Source organism: Ambystoma mexicanum, chromosome 6q (assembly GCF_040938575.1).
Source record: "Ambystoma mexicanum isolate Mex_15411 chromosome 6q, UKY_AmexF1_1, whole genome shotgun sequence".
Classification (NCBI taxonomy): domain Eukaryota; kingdom Metazoa; phylum Chordata; class Amphibia; order Caudata; family Ambystomatidae; genus Ambystoma; species Ambystoma mexicanum.
The window spans coordinates 1120210349-1120227359 of record NC_090937.1 but is presented as its reverse complement, the minus strand read 5'-3'; the positions used below and the strand labels follow the sequence as shown (position 1 = coordinate 1120227359).

At 46.7% G+C, this 17011-nt stretch overlaps 1 protein-coding gene across 2 annotated transcripts in view; it reads right to left on the bottom strand.

Moving 5' to 3' along the window:
- The window catches only part of NFXL1 (nuclear transcription factor, X-box binding like 1), a 1058117-nt gene that overhangs the window by 26169 nt on the left and 1014937 nt on the right, over nucleotides 1–17011 (bottom strand). For both annotated transcript variants that reach the window (XM_069631709.1, XM_069631710.1), the window contains exon 22: nucleotides 2900–2953. In XM_069631709.1, the coding sequence (XP_069487810.1) occupies nucleotides 2900–2953 (54 nt within the window). The remainder of the gene's footprint in view (nucleotides 1–2899; nucleotides 2954–17011) is intronic.

Below are 17011 nucleotides of genomic sequence, written 5' to 3'. Positions count from 1 at the left end.
CATTATATAATAAAAAATACAGGGCTCTTTAACCTTTCTCTGCATGAACGAAATTAGGTATTTGCCTACCCCCTCACATTTACGAACCAACCTGACCTAGGTCTAGGTCCTCAACCCGGCAATGGCAACAAATTGAGTATCCTCAGCCCAACTCGTACACCCCCCCCCCGGTGCGTTTACTTCACTGCTGCCTGGGGTAGGGTGTGCAGGCTGGCAGGGGAGGGAGCTTCGGCTGGGGTAAACAAGGAGGGACTAAGGGCGGTTCAAGGAAAAGCAGGAAGGCAGGGGGAAGAATGCGGCAGGAAGCGCGGTCTTCCTAGTAGGACCTGGAACGGGCAAGGCCTTGGAAGGATGGGGGGGGGGACAAGGAGGCCATACACAAACCAAGGAGCAACGGAGCGAGGGGAGCAAGCGGAAGGGTCGGCTATAGGAGTGACCTGTGCAGGCTGGGGGAACTCTCTGCCGCCGGGAACCAGCAGAGAGTCTTGGAGGAGTCACAGGTCGATCCCTATAGCGAAGTACTGGCAGGCCCATAGGGGAATGCTCAGCCAACAGTTTAGATCTTACGGCGCCCCAAGAGTACTAGGCTCAGGGGAGGCCCTGGGAAAAAGGGGAGGGACGTAGGGGACTTGGGAGCCAATTCCAAGCCCAAAATTGCGGGGGGGGCGGGGCAATCAACATAAACTCACAATCAAGGCCATCGAGGGAAGTCGGTCGGGGGGGAGCAAGAGGAGACTACGGGGGGCTCAGGTAACGGTGACAAAATCAGCAATGGGAAGTCTTCACGGAAGGAGGAGGGCATGAGGGGGAGGGAGGTGGAGGATCCAAGATAGGGCGGCTAGGCGAATAGAGGGAACAGGGGGGAGGAAGCCAGCCCCAAGGAATAAGGGGGGGGGCGAGGACCAAAAGCTGGGGGACAGGAGACGGGGTACGGAAGAACAGGGCTGGGAAGTCTGCCTCTGGGGGGAAATGGAGCTAGGATATGGAGGGGCAGAAACGGCAGGGAGGGGGGGGTTTGGCGGGACCCTAAAAACTGGGGACCGGGTGAGTGGAGGAGCAAGCGAGGGAAAGGAAGGAAGGAGAAGGGATAGGGTACACCGAAGAGATATTACGCTGGCAGGGGGGGCACTGGGCCAGACTCCACAGGGAGGCCTGGGGGAGAGGGAACTGGGAGGATTTAGGGGCTTGGCAAGACGGAAGGGAGACATGGGGGGCAGCATAGATAGGATAGGGCCTCCGGTACAAGCGGCACTTGGGGGACGCAGGGGGGGGTAGAGTAGAAAGGACTCAAAATAGACGGGCATCGCAAAGCGATGACCATATAGGCAGGCAGAAAGGTGTGGGCCGGCACCGGAGGGCGGTGTCGGCCTTAACGTACGGATGTGGGATATGTGTAGCGTTGGGGCACTTGTGGTGGTGCCGGTATAGGAACCTGATCACTAGCGAGGCACCGCGTGGCTGCCAGTTTTACCTAGACCCAAACACAGGACACGGTGAAATGTCGGGGGAGAGGGGGCAGGGGATACCCAACAAAGACCTAGAGAAAAAGGGGGGGCCTATGTCAAAAGTCGCTCATGGGAAATCTACAAACGGCCAGGGGTAGAGAGAGGTTAATAGCAAGGGCCGGGCTCAACCTGAGGCGTCCACCGGACGAGGAGGGTAAGGGAGAGGGGGGGGGGCAAGGGATACCTAGGTAGCCGCACACAGAGTAGTATACCTGTGGTGGTGAATTACGGATCGCCTGTAAAATAACTCCAAGACTTTATGCAAAATAAAGCTGCTGAGGCATTTTTCTCTTCCAACTTTACAAGGTGTCTGAGTTGTTTTTTCAACATGTGATGTATGACATATGCCGGGTGGTATGAGGGGAGGAGGGGGGGGATTGAGGGGCCAGGTCATGGAGGAGGGGGGGGAGGACAAGGCACTGGGGTGCCCACGCTAAGGATTTTTTTCTGAAGCCTGAAGCTCTCGCTCGTGTGCGAAAGCTTCAGGCTCCAGAAAGAAATGCGTTTCAGCCATAATGGTGGCGCCGCACCTGCGAGGCATCCCTTTAAGCAGGAGATGCCCGTGGGCCGGTGCCACCATTGTGGAGAGAAACGTGAGGCCACTGGAAGCTGAGGCCGTTTTCCTGAAGAGTTTCAGTCTTCAGGAAAACGGCCTCAACTTCCACGGGCCTCACCCTTTCAGCCTTAAAGGTGACGCTGCCCCTCCCCAGCTGCCGAGGGGAAGCGTTACCATTAAGGCTGAATAGGCGAGGCTCTGGCCCCTGCCATGCAAGCCTATAGAAAGTAAATGCTGAGATCAGCACCCTCTCCCCCATGGGAGAGGGTGTTGATCACTACAAAAGGCTGCCTGGCAGGGGTGCCAGTAGCCCATTGAGCCAGGGCTCTTCAGGGGGCGTGACCTAACGGGCCAGCAGGACGCCTGCAGTTAGGCCAGGCCCCCTTGATGAGCCCTGGCTCATTTTGTTGTGCCAAAAAAAGAAAAAAAAAACGCCTGCAAGGGCAGCATTGCCTTTTAAGCGGCTTTGGCACTGGTGTGTAAAGCACAATGCTTGCTACATGTACAACTAATTCCTTTCAGTTGTACATGTAGTGAGCATTGTGCATTACACATCAGTGCCAAAGCCGCGGTAAACGGCAATGCTGCCGTCGCGGACGCTTTTTTTTTTTCTTTTTTCCAGCGCGGTTCATGGGCTTGGGCGGCTGACTCTGGCCGGATCCCGAGATCCGGCTACACATCTGGTGCTGGATCTCGGATCCGCCGAGAGCCGACCCAATGACCAGCACTGCTTTAGAAGCAGCCCCAGGGCCACATCACACATGTGTACACATTAGCCTGCAGCACATGTCAGCAAGTACACCGGAAGGACCGGAGAGCAGCGGTGAATTTGCCATACCTGCTGCCGGAGTTTCTCTTCTTCTAGAGCTGCCTTCTCTTCTGCCGCTTTCACCTGTGGGCAAATCCAAAAAAGCAAAGGGTAAGGTATGACGGAGTGATTGATAGTCTTAAAACAGTTCCGCCCCCTTCTCAAAGGGCATTGGATTCAGGTGCAGTTTAACCCACACTTTGCGGATTGCACACACATAAGGCGGCTTTTTTGGCGTATTTCAATGAGCATTTCGATTTCACAAATTGGTTGTGCTTTGAAACGGGCAGTAATGAGGCACATTCCCCTGCACACCTTGGGAACAGAGGCAGGAGGATGTGCAAAGAACGACGGGGTCACCTTTGAGCCCGGCATGCATTTTTCTTCTTTAAGTGTGTGTGACAGCACCAATTTTAAGCAAATAGGGATAGAAATGATTTTTGTTTGTTTTTGTTTTAAAAGCACAATGGCGGTCACAATGACCGGAATCCTGTAATGCAGTGCGCTGCCAACAGTGTATTAAAGGGGTCAGTCCAAAGCATCTTTTGCATTGTCGCACAGCTCCCAAGAAATTAGCATGTGAATAAGGTGACCTGCACCTCGCCATAAAATGGCGCAATTAAAACAAAACAAAAAAGACAGCATTTTTAACTTGTGCAGCTTTATAAAAGTTTGCCACTTGCCGTGCAGAGTGCTTTAATAGTTTTCTTAGATTTCTTCTCCCAGTCGTAGCTGGGGAATTTGGTTAATTGGAGGGGCATAAACATTTCCCATGAAGGTGCGCGAGTCACTAAGCATTGGCGAGAGAGCCTCAACTAAGTGGGGTTAAACAAAATAGGTGGGTTCAAATGGTGCACTTTACAGCAAACTTTCCGTGAAAAATCAGATAGACTACAGTTTACAGACGGTTTTGTAAGGTGTCCAATTGATGCTAGGTGACCAACAGCGTAAAACAACATTTTCTAGTGACCTGTAAAAAAACGATGGTATAACAAAACCCTTGCAATTCATTGAAAAATCTTTAAAGTGCAGTTAAGTTGACCAGATTTTGCGCAACAAAACCCTTGAAATTCAGCGCATGTGGGAAGTCATGAGCACATTAACTCAGCGCGTTCCAGTTGCAAAGCCCACGAGCACATACATATTATGAGGAAAGGGATTCACAATGACATTCAAAATGGCTTTATGGGGGACATCAACTGGAGTGTGCAGAGTTAAGCTGGTCATAACTTCCCACATCCGCTGCATTTTAAGGGTTTTGTTGTGTTGAATCGGGTCAACTTAACTGCACTTTGTTCAGTGAATATAATATATATACACACACAACACAATATTCCTCATCTCTAGAAATGTCATCCAGGTGCAGATTGGTTTGGAAATGTTTCTAGGTGGGGTCACGCTGATGTGTACAGTCTCTGTTGATTTTATTAGTACATATATCGAGCAATGGGGCAGAGGCGCCACAGCAGTGTAAGCAATTGTTGACAGGTTTGGCTCAAGGGTTTAGACAAGGAATCTCTCTGAGGAAACCCTTATCCATCAGAGAGAACATTATCAGCGGACAAAACAGAATGTGACCCAAGAAGGCTGCATTTCTCTTGGGCTCTTGCTTGTAGCACACTGCTCATACCCCTTTCTTTTGCTTTGCGAAGCCGAGACTCTGGCACCCCATAAATGCAAGCGGAAGAGACCGAGAAAAGGCAGAAGCTGGGACACGTCTCTGGGATAGAAAGACTTGCACCCTTATGCAGGGTGATCACCACATGGTCTTTGGGCGAAAAGGCTCTGCTCGAGCGTGTGTCCAGAACCATTCGGTTGAAACAGAGCAATCGTGAGGGTATGAATCAGGAATTTTTGAAGTTGAAGAAGGCCCCCGAGCTGTCCAGATGGCAAGTGTGGTAGGAGGACAACCTTTGGACAGCCAGCCAGAATGAGTCAGTTGTGTAAGTAAGGAAAGATGAATCCAGTCCCAACTGATATGAGCGGCAGCAACAGTCCCTTGGGGCTGAGGAAAAGCTGGAGGATAGGAATGCAAACTGATAGAGAGATTTTCCATACCTGAACCTGAGGTACCTCTTGTGCTTTATATGGGTAGGCACATAAAAGTAGGCATCCGGAAGATTCAGTGACATCAGGCACTTCTAATGTTTGAGGGTCTGGCAGATCTGAGCCATGCAAACCATCTTCAATCTGTCCTTGTGCAGGCAGAAACTCAAAACACAAACATGATGGTACAATCCTCTCCTCCTTCGGTACTAAAAAATATATGGGGCGTACTGAACACCGCCCATTTTTGTAAGGGGGGCAGAAGCTCTATTGTGGACTTCACCAGATGTTTACATCTCGAATAGAAAGTGGGCTGCTGGGGTAAATAAAGACTAAGGCCATAGATGAAAGGGAGGTTGTAAACCTGGGACATGACCTGTGTGGCCCAGGCATCAGAGGTAGTGCGGCGTCACTCCTTGACGCACGACATATCCCTCCCCACTACCAGACTGGAGAATAGGTTTTAAACCAGAGGTGGAAGAAGGGAATGTGTGGGCAGAGATGTCGAATTTTAGGAGTGTCCTTTCTCTGCGGTGGAAATGCTTCATATCTGTTTTCCTGGAGGTACCTGGCAAAAAAGTGCGACATAAATCCAAAAGGGGAGACCTGGAAGAGGAGGTGTAAGGTTGGTGAACAGCTAATCTTAGAGAGCACGCCGTGGCTTAAGAAGCATTTAAATGGAACATACGTTTTTACCAAAATAAACCATTAATACTTAGGAACAAGGTACTTTATCTTCTGCCTATTTTAAGTTAGAAAAAATGTTTCCTTATATCTCATTTACAACATATTTCTTGCTACCCTACGGTTGTTCTCCATCTGGAACAGAGGTCAGAGGAAAAGCAGGTGGAGTCGGGACGCAGAGTCTTTGTGAGCAGACTCTCGTGAAATTGCTGGTGAGCGAATTACCTGCCGCAGAGAAGTGAAGTCTGTTTTTGCTGTTTGCTGCACTTTTGGCCGCTCCACCCCTTTGTTCATAAAACCCGCAGGACTCAGCAGAGCGCCCGTGGCGTCGGGATGCAGAGTCTTTGGGCTCTGCGGGCTCAAGTACTCGAGACTGCGATTGACGGCAAACAGGAATGAAGAGCCCACTGTATGCTGAGTAGTCGGACCTCCGCATTCTAAAGATTGCACAGAAAGGCAGCGTCATTTCCAGTCGGCTGTGAGAGAGGATTCAGCAAGGTCATCAGACCTTCCCTAGACCGCAGCAGGCACAGCATAAATAGAAGATCCTACCTCGGTCTCGCTTCTTGGACACCCTCCTGATAACTTTTTCCAACTGCAAGGATGGCAGCCTTGCAACAGGGGCGCGATGCGATGACCAAGTTGGCCCACGAACGCGGCAGCGCATAAAGACCATATCGACACTGGTCACCCCTCTACCTGTTTGGCAAAATTCTTCAAAATCAGAAATAAATGCGAAGAAACAAACACGCCAATGTCCGGACTCCTCCAAGGAAAAAGCGGTGAAGGACCCGAGCTGATTACTATAACACTCAGCTCTGAGCAAACAAGCAAAGAAACAAGCGGGGTTATGAGAAAGCAGAACCAGGTAAATTATGAAAATGAAGAAATACGAGTTTCCTCACTTCCAGAATCGGTAGAGATGTGGAGTGGGAGCACACCGATTGATCTGGTTGTCGATATCTTGAAAATTACAAAACAAGATGAAAACGAGGAAATATGGGTTCCAAATCTCCCAGTATATAATGTGGGCGAGCTGTTGAGCATGAGCCCACAGACTCATTAGGCGGTTAGGAGCCTGATGAACCCAAAACGAGATCATGCCCCGGGAATTAATAGACTGCAGAAACAGAGCTCGGCTGGGATAGATAGACAGCATAGAGAGCATGCTGACTTAAGTGATCTGTTCAGGCCATATCCTTCACAAAAAGTCAAAGCTAAACTTGCAAAATAAAGATGGCAAACAATCTATGAGCGACAAATGCATTCAGGAGCATTAATCCAGTCCCCTAACCAGTTGCTTAATCCCCGCACAGCGAGACTCTCACTGGACATAACGGAAATTGAAACCTTCATGAAAAATCAAGAGAAAAGAAGGGACGTTTTTGCCCATATGCGCAACACAAGAAAAGCACGTCCAGGAAGGGACTTTTTTATATCCAACAAGGCATCAACTAGTGCAATAGAGGCCAGGAACTCAAGTGTGCCAGGCCTTGCAGGGAAATTGGATTGATCTAAACAACGAGATAGCAGCACTGCCACCCCCTGACACCACCACATGTATGATACAAGATGCCATGAAAGACCGTAACGTTAAAGGGAATAATATGAGACCAATAATAGGCACAGAGAACTTTGACATCTTCGTTCAAAAGAGCAACAAAAATCAGTCAAAACAAAATCAAGAGCAGGCGAAAAGGGGTAAAAAAAAGAGCGTTCCTGAGAATCCTTACCATTCCACAAGTGACCACTCAGAAAATCCAAAATAAAAAGAAATCTTCTTTGAACAAAGAAACCAAGAAGATGCGCAAGTGCCCAATAACATCCCAAATCGCCACACTGAGGAGTTACAGACAGGTCAAGATATGGATCATGATCAAAGACACTTGCTGATGAATATGTCAGTATGCATCGACGAAGACCCAGAGACTTGCGAGGAGGTCCTATTACACCTGAGTGAATGCTCTCTAATCATTATAGATCAATATGAGGAGGGTCACTCTAGCCAATCTATAATGATTGATCTGACATGTGAAGATATATCTGACACAAATCTAGCGGTTAACTTTACCGATCAGACACATGCCCCCAACTTAACAATTGATAACAAAATATCAGAGCGAAACGCGAAAGCCTCCCAGACAAGGAAGAAACAAAGACATGACTGACATCTTCCAGGGATGCGACGAGGGAGTCCTAAAATTGCTGCAGCTGTTTATAGACCCTCTAAAACAGCTAAATCTGAATAGAAAGAAATTGGAAAGAATTGAAACTTGCAAAGACGGCCTCATTCTAAATAGAACGAACATCCTGCGTTTGTTTCATGTAATTCCTAACCTCAAATTCGTCAGAACACAAGATATAAATGTGGTCGAGTTCATCGACGATCAAAGATTGGATAGGGTCTGGATAGAATTCCATTCCTTGAAAATAATGAATATAATGATGGATATGGAGAAACAATTTCAGCAACTAGGATTTGCATCCACAACAGAAGGTGACAGAAATCGCAGAGGAGCAGCGGAATATAAGGTGCCAAAACATCAGACAGAAGACTTGTTAAACCACTCAGTAGCATGCAATTACAAGATGGATTTGTCAGACGCAAGCTTCCATGAAAACCGTAGTGACTATGCAAGAAGCACTCACACTGAAAGAAGAATTTACAGGCCAGGATCAGACGTCACAAAGCACCTCTTTTGGAGAGACACAGTAAGTAAACACACTCATTACGAACAGTGGCAAACGCAATCACCATCTGTAACAATCGGCTACCACAGAGAAACTCTCTACCACTCTTTGCTCATGGAATTCACGTGGCTATGGGCATCTATTCCACACCAAGAGAAATTACCTCTGTAACTACCAGATAACATGTATATAAGAGTCTTGTACATACAACCAACCAGTCTGTGACGGCTTCATCTGTTATATGAACCCAGCTATCCAGAGGAAAAAAGGACAGCCATCATCAGGATTGCTTACTTTGATCAATGTGGGAGCGAATTTGGAAAGAATCGAAACATTAAATTTGAATCCCTGGGTACAACTCACCATCGTCCAACAGTCCAGTACCAGCTGTCAAATGCTCAATGAGCAGGAGGCGCTTGCCCAAAGGAAAAAGCTAGAGATAATGAACTTGTACTGGAACCCTGTTGCAATTAATCTTTCATAGATTCCATTTCCTCTGCCTCAGATCAAGCTAGGGAGAAATTTGTGTGCAATGATTTTATACTATGTGGGGATCTAAACATCCATCTTTTTGATCCAAATGGAATAATTCTGGATGAGGACACACTACCACCGCGAGTCCAACGCTGGAATAAGGAAAGAGCTAACAGGAACTTGCATCGCACTGACACCCTAGAAAAAAAAAATCAGGTCGGCCAAAACCAACTTGGTCCCGAGGCAAAATGACCGCCATAATTGACTATATTCATACCTCATTGGGAATAAAAGAAAACATCTTTAAAATAGATAATACGTACTCACCGAATAGTGACCACTACATCATGGCGCTAACATGGACAAGCATCCCGACGGTGAAATTTAATCTCCCAAGTATGGAAATCAATAGCTGTATGTACAGATTGAGAATTAACTAGCGACAAATTGAAAAACTTCCGGAAATATTCTCTTGTTCACAACTCGACGGTATTGAGAAAATCAACTACGAGTGGATTCTGTGTCCATTTAGACAACCATCAAATACTGTGAAAAGTGCTCGAAAGAACCACACTCATCGGTTCATGCCGCAAGTAGCAGAAAAAAAGGACCGCCGTAGGAAATTATAATCAATAATAAAACAGAATCAGAAAAACAAATATTCGCTGATGAGAATTGAAAAACAACGCTTCATAAATTGGATGAAAACAACAAGAATGACGCTCCAACAACATGATGCAGAACACATGCTGAAAGCATTAAAAAACGGCAACTCTAGAGACCTATGGAGCCTCTTAAATCCACAAACAGCGTGACAAGCTCAGATGATATCAGACGTGCCAGAGGTATGTTCGATCTCACACTTTTCGGAATTATATAAAGAAAGGTTCCAACCCGAGGAGAGGACGGAAGCCGAGCAAACAAGGAAATGGGCTGTTGCATGGGACCGGGATGACATCTTGATAGCAATTCACAAGCTGAAAGTTTCTCGAGCCCCAGGCCCAGATGGTCTCTCCAACGCTACCATCAAACGCAACCTTGAGATACGGGCGGATGTTTGTGTCAAAATATTTCAGCTAATTGACCAAACCAACATCATTCTGAGGACATGGCAAGAAGCGATCCTGATACCCAGCTACAAACCGGGGACGATACGAAAAAGCCTTGGAACTACCGACCCATAGCATTACTCAATCCGTTAGGGAAGATCTTTGCCACTCTTACTGAAAAAATGTAATACCTGGGCTACGAAGACAAAAAGACAAGCCATAAGACAACCCGGGTTGGTAAAAAAGGTTGGTACAAACATCAGCCTATTACTCCTCAAACTAGGGAACCAAGAAGCAATACGGAGTAACATACTGGTTTATGGAGCCTTTGTCGATCTACATCTAGCCTTCAATATGGTCAACAGGCACAAATTGTGGGACAAATTCACACTATGGGGCTGCCCGGGAGAAATTCTCGAACCGATAAAACGACTGTACTCCAACACAACTATCAAAATCAGAATGTCGAAAGACAGACTGATGACAGACACGATCAGAACATGGCATGGCCTGAAACAGGGCTGCCCCCTTGCGGCAACCTTGTTCAATCTTTTCGCCTCAGACTTTGAGGAATAAATACAGACGCCAACGATGAATCCTCCGAAAGTGAATGTGACCTCGCTGCCATGCATCATGTATGCAGACGACATAGCTATGATGGCGAAAACGCAGAGAGGCCTGCAAATAGCCTTAACCAAGCTAGAAAAGTATAAGGAAACAAATCAGCTGAAGATCAATACCCAAAAAACTAAAGTCATGACTTTGACTCGTGATTGCACTAACAAAAAGAAACCATATGCTTTTTTTCTTGAAGACAAACAACTATTACAAGAAAAAACAATAAAAAATGTGGGCGTCTGGCTCAATCAGTCACAAGTGGAAAAAGACTGGGTGGAACACCTTAAATCTAAGGCCCATGCCTTAGCGCAACAAGGGCTCCTCCCATATCACAAATTTGGGAAATTCTCTTTAAAACCAGTACTATCATATTACAGACAGAAGGTGATCGCAATACTGACGTATGGTGGAGAAACAATGATCAATATAGAACGCACAATTTGGCAACAATTGGAAGTCATCTTTTGGAGCAAAGTTCTGGCACTCCCAGCTTCATCCCCAATGCCCTGCATTCGATACAAACTTGCCATCCAGTCGCTTGAAACAATTATTACCTGGAAACAACTGGATTTGTACAGGAAAATGAACAGCGACGAACACATACCTACAATTGAAATACTCTGATTCAGATAAAACTCTAGTAATGATACAGCACTAAATGAATGGAAACGTTTTGTCGAGAGCAAAACACAGTAGGCGGAGATCTCTGCTGAAATGCTAATCCAATGTCCACAAGAAGCAAAAAAGAGAATTGCCTACAATGACTGGATTAACAAGATACATCTCAATGTGCAATACCAGCTTGATCTACAACATGAATGCGAGATAAGAGCGATTAATGACCCACTAAAGATCTTCTCAGCACAACAGGCTTCGCTTAAACATCTTGCCTACACGTGAAGTGCTGGCAAAAAAGGAAACAAATTCTGAGGATCCAACAGTGCTGTCGGTTTAGCCAACAAATCGAAAGTGTAGAAAGCCTCCATCATATAATAATGGAATGCGCAGCCCTAACAGAGAAGCAAAGTCTATTCAGGGATAGGTTTATGAAATACAACTATTAGACCCTAAAGAAGAGCGGGCGTAAATTCTCTTGGTAAACAACCAAAAACTTAACCATCATTCAATTCTAAAACAATAATATGGAAATGACGTAAAAGAAAAACACCAGAAGATAAGATAAGCTGGCACTACAAGACCGAAGATGATTGAAAGAGGCATGAAAAAAAACAAGAATCAACTTAAAATGCAATTTCGTTTCCTTTCTTTTTTATTATTCTAATAACAAATGAAAAGTTTATGAATTAAACAGACATTTTAAATAAAATAAAAAAAGCAGAGGAGGGGCAGTCTGCAGATCCATTAGGGCTGCAAAGTGGCAAAGGAAAAGGTTGCTCCTTCTTTAACTTTACACAAACATGTTTACCTATCCATTAGTCCTCCCCCACTAGCCACAGTAGCACCCGAAGTTACAGTGCTATGTTTCAGAGTAGTAATAGTACTACTACTACTTATACTGCTGTAAAGGTAATACGCCACAGACTATGTGATTATTTAGTCAGGGCATAGGTTACGTTGACACCACGCAAGACCAGGCTGCAAGACACAAAGACCTGGTTTCCCAGAACACCAAGTTTGTTGTTTTCCCTCTTAGGAGGCAAGGATGGAAAAATAGTTGCCTTGAACCCTGCAGTTGAAGCCTAGACCACCAGGTGCCCCGCCATGGGATATGCTTCTTTTCAAGATTCAAGTCCACAGCTGGCGGCGACTGGTTCCAACCATACCACATTGATGAAGTCATCAATGGTGGTATTGAATGGGAAAGTGTCATCCTTGAGGGACCATAAACCAGGATCTCTTTAAGGTCATACTGAGCATTATGCAAAGACAGTCTATCATCCCAGTGTCCCTATAGCTTTTGAAATGGCGTTTTGAAAGGAGACTTTGGGTCTTCCATAGGCTAAATGCTGCAGCCTACATAGTCAGGTTTCCAATCTGCTGGCATCATGCAAATCGAGGGCCAAAGTGGTAAGGACTTCATCCTGTCTTAAAGCTCTTCAACTCGCCAGAGTTCATAGGCTACAACCAATAAGGGACAAAGGCACCATCATCTAAGATGTTAACCATTCTGGTAAAAAAAAAAAGGGTTTTGGGAGCCGGAACAAAATCCACAGTGGCATCGGCACGAAGCAGAGGAGACCAGCACTGTAACTACAGTGCCCAAAGGCAAAGTCGAGTGGCACTAGGTTAGAGTGGTCTCTACAACTAAGGCTAGAATGAGCTTGCCAGAATGTGGTTGTGGGCTCAGGAGGTGCCTCTGCTAGCCTCAGATAACATGTATTGGGCCCTGAGTCCAACATGGAGCTGGGGTCTAAGCAAAAATGCCTGAAGTATTCACACTTCCCTGGAGTGGAGGAGCTGGTGAGAAAACCTACCTGTTACTTGGCAAATGGTGATTAATTCCTGGAGCTTGAGTGACTGTTTTCTGGAGAAAGAGGAAGATGTGTGCCCTCTGGAAGAATTGTTGGGGAAGCAAGTTCTCTTGCAGCATTTTTAGCTTAACCTTTCTGTCACCAGAACACCTCAGGTTCTCCCTCTGCAACCCAGTGTTTCATTGAGGTTGAAGGCTCTGAAGCCAGAGACTTTTAAGGTGTTCCCTTCCAACATATATGGAGGGAGGTGAAGAACAAATTCCTTACCTCTCTGTAATGTTCTTTCTGATGGATGTCCCTGAAACGGATTCCTCATCTAGGATATCCATATCCCGGGATAGGGAGATTCCATCGGTGGATTTTTCATCAAAGGAGAATATATTGAGTTTTGCAACTGATGTATGTTGGAGTGTGGGTTAGGGTAATAAAACTGGTAAAGGAGGAATGGGGGGAGGGAGGGTTACCACTGCATATATTTGCAGCAAAATGTCATAAAAGAAAAAGAAACTCAAAGAATTCTCCTGCGATGTAAAAAAACTTGATGGAATCACATAGAACCCATATCCCAGCAGAGCTGTTCTCCAGAAACCTTTCTGCCACCGGGGGGCACTATGCAGCTCTGTGTCAGGTCTGTTTGACCCCTCTACATGCTGGAAATGACCTCAGGGCTGGTATAAGTAGCGGCGCTGTGACGCATGAGCTCAGTACCACCCTTTTCCCTAACATTCCGACACTGAGGCAACTGTACAACCAATGGTGTTCTAGCTTGCCACAAGAGGGGATAGGTAGGGAGGGCAATGCGGATTCCGTGGCAGGAACATGCATCAGAAGAACAAGTTACTTACCATATCTGGTAACGTTCTTTCGATGGGATGTTCCTACTACATATTCCACATCTATGACAAGTAATGTCCACAGCTCTACTGCTTTGGAACATTTTCGGCAGAGGGCGTCCTGCGTCGATCCGTTGCCCCTCGAGGGCCTCCGTCGAGGGTCGACGTAACCAGATGTTATATATATAGGACGCATGGCGCCTGTAGCCTCCGTTATAGTTTTTTCCCAGAACGTGTGGCACTAATCTCCTGCCAGTATGACGGCAGAAAACCTTGCGGAAACATAAGCTGCAGTCGCATAGGAAATTCAGTAGAGGGGCAGGCTGGGAGGGCGATGTGGAATACGTCGAAGGAACATCCCATCGAAAGAAGGTTACCAGATATGGGTAGTAACTTGTTCTTTAAGGGGATTGTGTCTTCTGACGTATTCCACATCTATGACAGACTCCCAAAGCAGTACCAACTTATGGAGGTGGGAAAAGAATTTACAATTTAGAATTTTAGAATGCCCAATAAAATTGCTGAATAAAGGACTGCCTTACCAAAGGCCAAATCCTGCCCATGGATGGAGTCGAAGGAATAGTGTCTCACAAAAGTATGGACAGAGGCACATGTGGCTGCTTCGCAAATATTGCGAATCGGAACACCCCTCTGTAGAGCAGTGGAGGCAGCCACACCCCTAGTAGAGTGAGCCCGTAAGCCTAACACTCAGATCGTCAAAATGATCCATCTGACAAGGTCTGTTTGGAAACAGCCTGACCCAAGCGCCTTCCAGCATAACCAACAAAGAGCTGATTGGCCACTCTGACATGGGACATCCGTGAGAGATAGAAACTCAAAGCTCTTCTAGGATCCAACCTATGGAGCCTCTCCTCTTCCTTACCAGGATGTGGAGGAGGATAAAACGCTGAAATAATCACCTTCTGGCTCAAATGGAATTCCGACACAACCTTCGGAAGAAAAGGCGGCCGCACCCGCAGGACAACCCTGTTCTTATGCAACACAGTAAAGGGTGGCTTGGCGGAAAGTGCCTGCAACTCACTCACTTTGCATGCGGAAGTAACCGCAACTAAAAATACAGTTTTAAAGGACAACAGTCGCAATGGACAAGAATGTAAGGGCTCAAACCGAGCTCCCATTAGGAACTTTAAAACCAAATTCAAATCCCATCCCAGCACCTGGAAAGGCGACGGTGGAAACACATTAGTTAGCCCTTTTAGAAACTGAGAAATCAAAGGGATCTTAAAATAAGAACATTCCTCAGACGAGCACTTAAATATGGACAGCGCTGCCAGGTAACCCTTAATGGTACCCACTTGGCTAAAGAAAGCAAAAAAGACAAAACCAAAGGAATGGAACATTGGAAAGGATCCACATTCTGTACCCTGCACCAGTCACAGAACTTTCTCCAACAGCAACGGTACAGGGATTTCGTTGCAGGCCTTCTGGCCGAAAGCAACACCTCCATCACGTCTTTGGGGTGGTACCAATCCTTATACCTCAACCTTTCAGATACCAAGCACGCCACACAAAACTGGTTTCTTGTAATAACATAGAACTTATTCATACAATACAATTCATATTGTCTTGTTCACCCCTCAGAGGATTTTAGATTAGATTACATCACTAGGATGAATCAGAGGTACATTTCTGCATATAGCACCAATTTGAATAGTATCTACTACATACATAAGTTATAGTAGGTTTAAACTTTGTTTAAACTTTGTTAGGCGGCTACCCCCTTCTGTGACATAGTTCTTGGAAGCAAGACCACGCAGCGCAACAGAGGTTTGAATCCCAGATCCGTGCTTAGAAACATAACTCTGGTATTAAGCGTGTTATAAAAAAAACTATTAAATAAAAAAAATAAAAAAATAAGGAAAGCTGAAAATCCAAAACAAGGGATATATGACAGGATAAAAGATCCAGGTCCCTCTCCCGGGACAACCGAATCGAAAATGTACACCACCTGCAAGCATAAGTGGGATTCGTTGTGGGCCTCTGAGCTGAAAGGAGCACATGGAGGGCGTTGTCCAACAAGACCTACTCCTTGTATCTTAGCCTCTCAGTAACCAAGCATGAAGGTTCAGGCTGCTGAGGTTCGGGTGGAGGACACGCCACTCTGACTAGGAGAGCAAGTCGACTTTCCTCAGAAGGCACCAGGGAGGGCAGATGGTCATGTCCAGCCACTCCGGATACCACATTCTCAGGGCCCAGTCTGGGGCCGATCAGGATCAGCGTGGTTCCGAACAGACAGTCTCCTAAGGACCAGCGAAAATGCATAAAGGAGTTTGAAAGTGCACTCGACCGTCAATGCATCCCTCGAAGCTCCCTGACTAGGAAATAACCTGGAGCAGAACAATTTGCCCTTCCTGTTGATACTGGAGGTCCACTTGAGGAGGCCCCCAAAAAGAAAAGATCTCCTCTAGAGCTTCCTGACAGAGCTACTGCTCATGGGAGGACGAGGTCTGTCTGCTCAATGCATCCGATGTGATGTTCTCCCGTCCAGCCAGATGAGCCGCCGTCAGGGGAGACGCTGTTCTACAGAGCCGAGGACCACAGTCTCATTGCTTCTATGCATAGAGGCAAGGACTCCACTCCACCTTGTTTTTTGAGGTAGTGCATGGCCGTGCTGTCCGTCAGGATCAGCAAAGTGTTGCATTTCACAGAGGGGAGGAAAGCGACCAGGGCCAGCCTGATCACTCTCAGCTCCGGCAAGTTGATGTGCTCCGAGACTTCGGCAGAGACCATAGTCCGCACACTGTAAGATCTGACAAGTGAGCACCCCAACCAGTCAGAGATACGACTGTGAAACCTGTCACCCGGAGCCAAGATTCCCAAAACGACCCGCCTTTCCCCCGACTCGAGACCTCCAGAAAGTCTGGCATGTGGCCTGGGAACTGCGATCATTTACAACAAAGAAGCCACTAAAGCAATTCCATGCGCAGCCTTGCCTCCGGCACCACTAGGATGCAGAAGGCCATGAGCGTCAGAAGGTGCAGGAAGGCAGAGGCTCAGACTTGTGTCTGTGATTGGAGGACATTGACCATCTGGAAAATGTTTGCCACTCGATCCTCAGATGGGAAAGCCTTGCCCAGGCGAGTGTCCAACACTGCCCCGATAAATCGGAGAGACTGGGACGGCAGAACCTGAGACTTTTTAAAGTTCAGTGAAAAGCCCAAACTGTGCAAGATAGTGCATGTAAGGAGTAGATGTTCCAACCCTAGCTCCGGTGAGAAAGCTCGGACGAGCCATCGTCCAGGTAGGGAAAGACATGGATGCCCTCCCTCTCGAGTCGAGCCACTACCACTGCCA